Source organism: Gekko japonicus, unplaced genomic scaffold, assembly GCF_001447785.1.
Source record: "Gekko japonicus isolate JY-2015 unplaced genomic scaffold, Gekko_japonicus_V1.1 scaffold1255, whole genome shotgun sequence".
Classification (NCBI taxonomy): Eukaryota; Metazoa; Chordata; class Lepidosauria; order Squamata; family Gekkonidae; genus Gekko; species Gekko japonicus.
In genome coordinates, this window is record NW_015173164.1 from 542,397 (window position 1) to 553,837 (window position 11,441).

General features: G+C 47.7%; 1 protein-coding gene across 1 annotated transcript in view; it reads left to right on the forward strand.

Moving 5' to 3' along the window:
- P3H4 (prolyl 3-hydroxylase family member 4 (non-enzymatic)) overlaps positions 1-10,935 on the forward strand; it is a gene marked incomplete at both ends in the record, with an annotated part of 30,195 nt that extends 19,260 nt beyond the window's left edge. Inside the window, 4 exons of the mRNA XM_015422495.1 lie at positions 4,102-4,251; positions 7,650-7,821; positions 9,009-9,137; positions 10,786-10,935. Of these exons, the coding sequence (XP_015277981.1) occupies positions 4,102-4,251; positions 7,650-7,821; positions 9,009-9,137; positions 10,786-10,935 (601 nt within the window). The remainder of the gene's footprint in view (positions 1-4,101; positions 4,252-7,649; positions 7,822-9,008; positions 9,138-10,785) is intronic.
- Positions 10,936-11,441: the final 506 nt, after the last annotated feature.

The window sequence follows — 11,441 nt, forward strand, 5'->3', positions numbered from 1 at the left end:
ACGCCCGGGAGGACATCTGGATATGGGCATGGATTGCCAAAGCCCTAAATACTCTCTTTTGCATTATGGGCAAGACTGGGACGTTTAGAGGACCGCCATCTTGGTTTTAGCTAGCTTTGTTTTAGATAGGTTATAAATTATGATGTAATTTTAATATTTTGTATTGTTTTTACTGTTTTACTGTTTTATTAATTATATGTTGTTAGCCGCCCTGAGCCTCCGTGGAGGGCGGGGTATAAATATAAATAATAAATAAATAAAAATAAATTAATAAAGTGTGAAGCTGCACAGTCGGAGGACGTGTTCTGTCTGTGCCTCTCTGCATCAACTGGCCTCCTTGTTGGATTCTCCAAGGAGGGGATGGGGAGTGATGGGTCACTTCTCCCCTTGTTGCTGCCCCCCTCCCCCAAAAAAGGGCCAGTTGGTAACACACACACACCCGGGTCTCTTATTTCTCTTTCGGTAGTTGGAGGTGGGGAGGAACTGGCAAACCGGCACAGCTTTATTTTCGTTACGGTTTTGTTCTGCCCTTTCTCTGGGTTGCTCAGGGTGGCATGTATTTGTCTCTCTGCCTTTTACCCTCACAATAGCCCTGAGAGGTGGGTTAGAAGACAAGCAACTGGCCCAAGGTCACCCAGCAAGCTTCCAGGGCAGAGAGGCAGGTCTGAACCTGGGTCTTCCAGACCTTGATCTGACACTTAGCAGATACACCAAGTTGCCTCTGCTGTTGTGCAAGAACAAAAACAAAACGGTAAACAAATTCCTATGAACCAGTTTGGTGTAAGACTAAGACTAACTGAGTGGTGGGTGTGGCCTTATGACACACTTCCGGTGATGTCAGGGGGTGTGGCATATGCTAATGAGTTATGCTAATGAGTTCCCCTAGCTCTTTTTCTACGAAACGACCCCTGAGGAGAATATTATAAAGGTGTAGTTCTTTTTGTATGACTGGTCTAAGGACTGTAGAAATAAATTGAATAGAAAAAACATGGAGGAGAGGGGAATTGGGTTCCTGCTGGGGAGAAAGGTGGGGTATAAATTAAGTAAATAAATAAAATTCTGCGGGTTTTTCAATTGTAAGCTGCCTTGAGCAGGACTCTGAAGAGGCAGCATAGAAATAATTCTAAATAAATGAATTCAACAAGTAAATACAGGGCTACAGTGGCGAGGAAAAGTCATTCTTCGGTGCTCTCATTATTAGCACTACACATGTTCCAGAGCTGAGCGATCACACTGAAAATAGGCTCAGGGTTTGTCATGATCTGTGTAGGCCTCTGGAGATCTGTGCAGGACTGGGCCTACTGAGGCCTAAGAGACCTGCCTGGGAGTGGGAAGCTGACAGCCTACAATCCCCACAAGGTTTTGCGCCAGCAGTAACCAATGGAGGTCGAGGAATTATCTGAGGAGATTGTTTATATACTTGGTGGTCAATTAAACTGTGTTCTTTTCCTCTCTGCAGTTTGCCTCTCACAGAGCTCAGCTGAGGAGACTGGTCTGGGAGAAAGATCCCCCACTGGGGACAGTGGGTGCAGTCAGACGGCGTGCTGGGAGCGGGTTAAACTGCTCCAGCTCCATGCGTGTGTTTTTTTTAACCTGGAGAATCGCGATCACACTCACTTCCTTGCTCCGGATCGCTGCGCAGCCACATTGCTCCCCTCCGTCCACACGCGTCGGTGTTTTTTCCTCTCTCTCTCAGTTTGGGCATGCGCACTGGCAGCCATCTGTAGAACAGCAATTTCCTCTTCAACCCGACTGCTGTAATGCTTCCCTTTAAACATTTAAAGGAACACTTCCCTTTAAACGTTTACTGCCGAAAATGTCCTCCCGGAGATCCCGAACTTGTCTAAAGGCTAAAACTAGGCACCATTTAAACATTGTTTTTAATAACCCTGTGGCAGACCTCTGCCTATGCGCACACCACCAATGCTTTTTTAAAAATGGTGGGTGAAAAGCGGAAGCCTCGGACAGCTTTCGAGCGGGGAGGGGGTTTAAACCGGAAGTGGCTCGACCCCGGGGCCGTGATCACACAGGGGGAAAATGCGGCTGGAACCGGAGAATCAGGAAAACACCACTTGGGGACCTGGTATCAAAATACTCAGGGTTAAAGCAGTTTTGAGCCGGAAAGTGACGGCTGGGGACAGGAGGCAGATGTTGACCATGTGATTGCGCAGATAAAATCCGTTTCTGAGGCGGGTCGAAAGCGGACTAAACGGCTCGTCTGAACACACCCACCGAGTACAGAGAGAAGCTTGGCATGAGAGAGCTGTAGGGCTTGAGTGGTAACAGTTAAGGAGTATTAGGTAGCTGCGTTAGCTTTGTGTTTCTTTTGGCCTTTCAACACTTAAAGTCCCTTGTCTTGTCTTGTTTTCCCCCTGCCCAGTGCTGTAGTAATAAACCCCTTTTGTTTAATTGTTTCTCTGCCTGGTCATCACACTTACATTTCTCGGCTAAAAAGGGGCAATTTGAAGGGGTGTGGGAAGGTACCCTGGGCCTTCTCAAGGGACCTAAGTCCAGGGTGGTGGCAGCAGAAGGTGGCAACCCACTGGAGTCATCAGGGTTCAAGTCCAGCAACCAGATTTGAGGCCCAACCTATCAGGAAGTTCTCATGTGGTAGGTCCACTGAAATGACTGAGGTTTATTAAAATATGCATGCAGTGGAGAGAGCTGACAACATTTTTCTCTCTCTCCCAAAATAGCAGAACTCGAGGGCATCCAATGAAGTGGACGGACAGTAGGTTCAGGAAGGACAAAAGGAAATACTACTTTACACAGAGAAGAGAAGAAGAAGAGATTGGATTTATACCCCGCCCTTCACTTGGAGTCTCAGAGCGGCTTACAAACTCCTTTCACTTCCCCTCCCCACTACAGACACCCTGTGAGGTGGGTGGGGCTGAGAGAACTCTGACACAAAATGCTCTTTTTCAAGGACAGCTGTGCCAGAGCTTGTGACTGACCCAAGGTCACATCAGCAGGTGCAAGTGGAGGAGTGGGGAATCAAACCCGGTCCTCCCAGATTAGAGTCCGCACACTTAACCACTACACCAAACTGGCTCTCTGTGATTAAAATGTGGAATTCGCTGCCAGTGGATGTAGTAATGGCCATAGGAATAAACAGCTTTAAAAGAGGATTAGATAGATTCCTGGACAATATGTTTATCAATGGCTACAAGCCATAGTGGCTGAGGGGAACCTCCACACTCAGAGGCACTTATCTTCTGAATCCCAGAGCCAGGAGGCAACATCAGGGAAAGGTCTCAACTACCAATGTTCCCTCTAAACTGAGTTAGTGTGAGCTAGCTCACCGTTTTTTAGCCTCTGACACACATTTTTGTCTCAGCTCAGGATAGATGGCTCCAGAGCAAACTAATTTATGCAGTAGCCAAATTGCTCGCTCACAACTTTAATGCCGTTAGCTCACAAAGTAGAGTTTTCACTCACAAGACTCCACAGCTTAGAGGGAACATTGTCGACCGCTATACCCTTTGTTGGCCCTGCAGAGGAACTGGCTGGCCACTGTGTGAGACAGGATGCTGGACTAGGTGGACCACTGGTCTGATCCAGCAGGGCTCTTCTGGAGAGCCAGTTTGGTGTAGTGGTTAAGTGTGCGGACTCTAATCTGGGAGAACCGGGTTTGATTCCCCACTCCTCCACTTGCACCTGCTGATGTAACCTTGGGTCAGTCACAAGCTCTGGCACAGCTGTCCTTGAAAAAGAGCAGTTTGTGTCAGAGTTCTCTCAGCCCCACCCACCTCACAGGGTGTCTGTTGTGGGGAGGGGAAGGGAAGGGAGTTTGTAAGCCGCTCTGAGACTCCAAGTGGAGGGCAGGGTATAAATCCAATCTCCTTCTCCTCTTTCTGATATTCTTAAAAGGGTGTCTTGCCCAGCTCCATTTAATTTAAAGAGGGTGGACTGTACAGGAGAACTTCCTGGTATTGCTAAATTTGATGAAAAGAAGCCTGACTCTGTGGGTCTTCTTAGCATGGCGAATGTGATCCTATAACAATGGAATTTGGAGAACGGGGTCCCAAGCAGGATCTGTGTAGATCTTTCTGCCGTAGGGTGATTCCTCTTTTATTGGTTATTTCATTTTATTTTTCTTAGGCAAATAAGATCGAGAAGGCCGTGTCCGCAGCTCACACTTTCCTGCAGAAGAACCCCAAGCACGAGGTGACACAGAGGTACCTGAATTACTACAAAACCATGGTGGATGTGGATGAGTACCTCGTAGACCTGGAAGCACAACCGTATGAGGTGAATGGAGAAAGGTGGGGATTCTGAATATGTGGGGGGTAGTTGGGAGTGTTCTTATGGATTGTGGTAGCATAAGATCGCAGTTGGCCCAGAGTGTCACAGGAAGTGGTGTCCACAAGCATGGACAGCTTCAGGCGGAGACTGGATAAACGGATGGAGCAGAAGTCCATCAGTGGCAATTAGCTACAAGGTATAGATGGAACATAATGTCCAGGGCAGTGATGCTCTGTGTTCCTGGTGCTTGGGGGGCAACAGTGGGAGGGCTTCTGGAGTTCTGGCCCCACTGGCCGACCTCCTGACCTCACCTGGTTTTTGGCCACTGTGTGGCACAAAATTTTGGACTGAATGGGCCATTGGCCTGATCCAACGTGGCTTCTTTTATGTTCTTATGTACTAGCCCGATCTCATTGGAGATTGGAAGCTAAGCAAGATTGGCCCTGCTTAGTACTTGGATGGGAGACCAGCGACGAAGTCCAGGGTTGCTCTGCAGAGGAAGGCAGTGGCAAACCACCTCTCTTTGTCTCTTGTCTGGAAAACCCCGTGAGGGGTTGCCATCGGTCAGCTGTGAGCTGACCACACTTTTCACCAATACTGAGACCGGTCAGGGATCTTGAAGGGCCTGGGGGCTTGAGAGGAAGGGGTGCTGTATGCCGGGTTGTTGGCCGCCTCTCTCCTCCGTCGTCCAACACTGTGCCAAATTATAGACCCCCACAAGTGGCAGCCTCAAAATCTGCAATATTCCTTAAACTGGCACAGAAGACAGTTTATTCCCCCCATCCCAGAAATGCTCTTCAGGGGATAATTAACGTCCTCGCTTAGTAAATAACAGACAGGGAGACTTGGGGTGTGTACAGGGGAAAACAGCAGCCGCTGCATTCTGGAAGCACGTTCTCCGCATTCTTGACAGATGTGAGCATTCCCCTCTAGGACTGAGCAGAAGGGAAATGGTTCTGTTGGTCTCTGCAACAAAGCTCGTTCCATGGAGTCCTGATTGGCTGGCAGCTGGCTATACAGAGCATGATTGGCGGGTGGCTGTAATGCCCTCCTCTCGCTCAGAGCTGTTTTCCAAGTGGGTCATGCCTTACAAACAAACGAGGTGTGGAATGAACAAATAAAGGCACAGGTCTGTTCATAAAATGTAAAACCACCTGAGGAAAGATTGAAGCTGCTGGCCAGTCCCCAGTCTCTGCACAGCTGGGTCTTCTCCAAAACATGGGGCCAATGGAGCTTGCTTGCTCCACCAGGATAAAATGTTGCAGCCGTGGCTTTTTCAGAATATGGCTCTACGCATTCTTGCTTACGTCACAGAGGTCATTTCAGGACTGGATACTGGAATGGCAGGTCAGTGGCCTTCATGGCCGTGGAGAGGGATTCTTTAGGTGGCTGCCAACATACAAAGCCAAAAATACGTCATTTGTTTTCCAGCACTGGACATCTCCGACTGCTTGGTGCTGCACATTAGCAGGAAGGGATAGATGTTGCTTCCTTAGGAATTCTGCACCAGGGTGAAAGTGTTGGACGACGACATGGGAAGATGGTTGGGGAAAAGAGGGGTGCAAGAACCTTTTCACGCCTTCCCATTCCCACTGTGTTCATTTCAGGGATGGAGAGAAGCTGGCTTTCCAATTGCATTGGGAGGGAGAGGGAGAGAGAGAGTCGTTCTAAACCAAAACTCGGTTTATTCTATTACACACTCCTAAGTCAGAAAACACTTTTACAGCATTTCAGTATTTAACACAGAATATTTCAGCACAACCCCAATACATAAATAGTGCACTTGAAGTTATATAAAGGATATTCTTGGTTGCTCTGCCAAGACCCATAACTGAGGGTGGTTGGCCAGAACAACCAGAAACAAAACTGAATTCAGACATTAAGTACCCTTTTCCACCCATAGAAGCTAATGTAACTGTCAGTCAAGTATGTGACAAGCATTTGACATACATCTGACATATACAACACAGTCATTCCTTTCTTTCTATACCTGGGGTCAGGAAAGTCAAGGAAAGTCATGGTTAAGCTAAGCTGACTCAGAGAGTCAAGGCCGACTAAGAGAATCCCAGGAAGCTAGGTCCAGATTCTCGTATCTGTTTAGAATCTGATAATGTATAAACATTCCAAAAGGCAAAAGCCATGTAAGGCAGAAGTCATGCACAGAGTTACCAGTACCACAAGGCCACAGCACTTAGCAGACTCCTGCTATAAAAATTAAAGAAGTATAGGTGTATCAGAGGTTTAGCAGAGTTTTAGCAGAGGACTGAGGCTCAATCCAACCCTAATTCCAAAGACCCAGGTTCAAATTCAGCCGTAAAAGCTCACTGCGTGATCTAGGAACCCAGCCTAACTTAAGGATAACGTGGCAGCAGGGAGAAACTCGTACTGTTGTGAGGTTTTTGGAGGAGGCACAAAGTAATGTATAGCACAGGGGGCCAGTGTTCCCTCTAAGCTGAGTTAGTGTGAGCTAGCTCACAGTTTTTTTGCCTCCAGCTCGCAGATTTTTGTCTTAGCTCAGGAAGGATGGCTCCAGAGCAACCTAAGTTATGCAGTAGTCAAATTGCTCACTCACAACTTTAATGCCAGTCGCTCACAATGTAGAATTTTTGCTCACAAGACTCCAGAACATAGAGGGAACATTGCAGGAGGCCCCCAATGTGGTGCCTGCCAACACCTTTCCTGGCACCCACTAAGTGCTTTTAGAAAGTGGGTGGAGATTTGATTGGCTGGACAGATTTTTTTAAATTGTTGGTTTAGTTGAAGCCGCCACCTTAGCATAAGGCTCTTCACTGGGTGACTGAAGGTAAGCTGCGGCAGCCATTTTGTGGCTGGCTCTGCCTCCTGAGGTGGCCATTTTGTGTGAGCTGTTTTGTGGCTGCTCCCTCCACACTGTGTCAGAATTCCAAAGGTGCCTGCAGACTGAAAAATGTTGGGAACCTGGGGTTGCCATTCCCCCGTTTGGGGGCAGGGGATTGCCTGGTTTTGTGGGCTCCTGCCCCCCAGATCCCTTCCCCTAGCCGCAACATAGGGTGATGCACCTGCATCACCTGGAAGTGATGTGGGTGAAACTCTATGGTTTGAGGGTGATTTTACCACAGAGTTTTGCTTAAAAACCAGAGCGTCGCCCCCAACGTGCCTACGTCACTTCCAGGTGACGTAGACACATCGTGACACTCCTCACTATTCCCAGAAAGTCCTTCCTCCTCCTCCACCGGTGCATCGTTCCAACTTGGCAACCCTACAGGAACCTCCAATGTAGCCAATCACCTTAAGATGGGGCAGTAGATGGAATATCTGGTTGGACCCCTTTTAGAACTCTCAGGCGGGTGGACAGCTGGGTTTGATGGGGTGGGACTCCTTTTGTTGCACCTGACGTGTGACCTTTCCCTTCCACCGGCCTGCAGACCGTTTTCGTGCGAGCTGTGAAGCTGTATAACAGTGGGGATTTCAGGAGCAGCATTGCTGACATGGAGCACGCATTAGCCGAGTACTACAAGGTTTACGAGAACTGTTTGGCTGGGTGTGAAGGCAGCTATGAGCTCCGTGACTTTAAGGATTTCTATCCAGCCATTGCAGGTAAGGACGAAGGGGGAGGGAAGGGGCAGCCATTGCAGGTGAGGGCAGAGACAAATGCTAGCTCTTTCTGTCACTCTTCTTAGCTGTTTCTGGTAGGGCAACAGTTTCATGGATCAAAGTATGCAAAATGGGGGGAGGAGAAACCTCTATTTAAAAACACAATTTGCCTGTTAAAACCATCTCTTAAAACTGCACTATCAGGTGTGGGAGAACTGCAGTAGCATTGTATTCTTCTTAAATACGCAGATGTTCAGTTCCGTTCAGTTTAGCAAGCTAGTTCTGGTTCTATGTGGCAGACAAAAAAGAAATTCCTTGCAAGTCACTTGCAGTACAAACCTGAGCAGAGGTGTTTCCTTCTAAATCTGTTGAAATCAATGGACTTGGAAGGGTGTAACTCTGTTTTAGGATTATACCATTGGCCTTGCAGGTAAATCTTTGGATTTGGGAGCAGAGTTTCTAAATTAAAAGGCAGGCTTTCTAGAACCTTCACATGCTCCCTCTAAGCCGTGGAGTCTTGTGAGCAAAAAAATCTACTTTGTGAGTTACTGGCATTAAAGTTGCAAGCAAGCAATTTGGCCGCTGCATAAATTAGTTTGCTTCGGAGCCCCGTCCTTCCTGAGCTAAGACAAAAATGTGTGCGCCGGAGGCTAAAAAACTGAGCTAGCTCACAGTAACTCAGTTTAGAGGGAATACTGGACGGGACCCAGTCATTTCGGTCTTTTTAGGAAAGCTCGATTAAAGTAAATTATCTCGGGGTATTTTTACATTATACACTACACTCAAGTTTACCCCTGTAATTATCTCGGGTTATTTTTTGTTTCCACATTACACTGAGATCACCCCGGTTTCGCCCCACACGTGTCCCGGGATAAACGGACGCTGTTATAACCAGGGATAAACGCAAGATATTGTGTGTGAGTTGAACTTGATAAAACCAGGGATGAGATCCAAGTGCGGAAAGGACCACTAACACCTGTATGTATGTATGTATGTATGTATGTATGTATGTATGTATCGGTCTGTCTGTCTGTCTGTCTGTCTGTCTGTCTGTCTATCAAATTTATACCCCTCCCTCCCCGCCAGAGCAGGCTCAGGACAGCTTACAAAGGATTAAAGCACATAAATAACAGTTAAGATTTATTAAATGTGCATTTAAATGTCTGTTCTTTTCTCCCCCCCCCGTCCAGATCACTTTGTCGAAGTCCTGCAGTGCAAAGTGGGTTGTGAGGCTGACCTGACCCCAAACGTAGGTGGCTACTTTGTGGAGAAGTTTGTAGCCACAATGTATCACTACCTTCAGTTTGCCTATTACAAGTGTGAGTCCGTGGGAGAGGGTTGATTTGGGGACACGTTGGGGGGGGGGTTTCAGGTCCGTCCACTTGTGCCTAACAGAGGGGTTATTACCAAATCCTCTTGTTTATTTACTTTATTTAGATCCTGCCTTTCACCCCAATGGGGACCCAAAGCAGCTCACATCTCTCTGCTCTCCTCAGTTTTATCCTCACAACAATCCTGTGAGGTAGGTTAGGCTGAGCGTGTGTGACTGGCCCAAGGTCACCCAGCAAGATTCTGTGCAACCAGTGGGGATTTGAACCTAGATTTCCCAGTTCCTAGTCCGACACTTCAGGCCCGTAGCTATGGTGGGGCTTTGGGGGGCTCCGCCCCCTTTCTTAAAGACACATCCCCACAAGAAGTTCTCCTGTTAATGCTTTTTGAAAACATTTTTAAAGGTGTGCACTCCTTTAAGCAGAGTGAGGTGCTATATTTGAGTAATTCCCACACTGAGCAAGGTGGTTGGAGTAGGTGACCTCTAGGATCCCTTCTAACTCTATGTCAAGAAACTGGTCTCTTTTAAGAGAGTTTTTCTGCCTAAGTGTTAGCTTTCTTGACTGTAGAAGTCATCACCCCCACCTGCCGGCTTGTTATCAGAATAGTTGCTTAGGCAGGCAGAAGTGATTCCCTTGCAGCAGCTGTCATCTACAGTGGTTGACAGCTTGCAATTTAGAGATCTGCACTGAGAACTTCAGCCGCACCAGAAAAAAAAAATTGCCCCCAAAGCCACAAAATCCTAGCTACAGGCCTGCAACACTTTAATTACTACACCATGCTGGCTGTCTGGGAGGCCTGGGACAGAGATCGGTCTTGTCTGTCCTATCCAGGTCAGGGCACTTATGACAACCTCTTATGGCAGACATGTCAAACATAAGGCCCGGAGGCTGGAACTGGCCCGTCCAGGGTTCTTATCTGGCCTGCGAGCAACTGGGGGGAAAACAGTCCGAATGAGGACCAGAAAGGCCTATATTAGGGTATTATACCCTCTGCTGAAGTTCCTCTCTTCCCCAAATGCAGGCCCTCCCCAAGGTCTTCCCCCAAATCTCCAGGGATTGTCCAACCCAGAGTTGGCAACCATAAGAGGTGAGGGGGGTTGGTTTGGCCCTGAGCTCTGCTGAGGAGGGGTATGGTAAGGGCCAGTGGTAAGATATCTTCGGTACCTGGCCTTACAATTTACTGCACACATGGCCCGGCCCAATAGAGTGACATTTATGTCAGATCCGGCCCTTTTAACAAATGAGTTCGACACCTCTGCCTTATGGGGTTTTCAAGGCAAGAGACATTTAGAGGTGGTTTGCCGTTGCCTGCCTCTGCATAGCAGCCCTGGACTTCCTTGGTGGTCTCTCATCCAAGGACTAGCCTGGGCTGACCCAGCTTAGCTTTGGAGATCTGAAGAGATCAGAGTAGCCTGGCCCATCCCAGTCAGGGCAGTTCCTTTTATTAGGACCCACCAAATTGACACAAAACACTGTGGAAGCTTCCGAGATCATCTGAACTCTTCACCAGGCTGGATGTTACCAAAATTACACAGGCAGAGGGACAGGAGAACAAGAAAACCCCAGAGAACCATCACGGTGTGCAAGTCACCCCAGACATCTGTTCCACTGATGTGGTGTTCTGTTCTTTGTGCAGTGAACGACATCAAGAACGCAGTTCAGAGTGTGGCCAGCTACATGCTCTTTGACCCTGGAGATGAGGTCATGCAGCAGAACCTGGTCTATTACCGCTTCTACCGTGAACGCTGGCACCTGGAAGAGGAAGACTTCAACCCACGGCCGGTGAGTATGGGAGTGCGGGCTGGATTGGTTAGAAGGTCGTTGTTAGCAGCCGTGAGGGTCCCAGTATACCATCCAGAAACACAGGAAACAGTCCACACAATACCTTTTGTTAGGTCCAACTAAATGGCATGTAAAAGTGGGCTTTTCTGCATACTAATTTTCCTCATTTGTAAATTCCTGTTTCTTTGGCGGTTTCCCCCCCATTCTGCATGTGTTTTTCTCTGTCTGGTGGTTGATTCAATATTACAGTGGTTTATGTCCAGCATAAAAACCTGTTGTTTAAATCTGCAGGGAGTTATGCCAAACATAAAGCTGTGCAATATTGAATCGACCACTAGAGGGAGCAAAACACGTGTGGAACAGACAAAAACTTAGAAGGGAGGAAGATGAGACTGCAGAAAAGCCCAGTGTGTAAGCTTTTGAGTTCAGCTGGAAAGCGCACACAGTGTTATGTGTCATTTGGTTGGTCCTAATAAAAAGTATTACGTGGGGACTATGGCTTGTTTTATC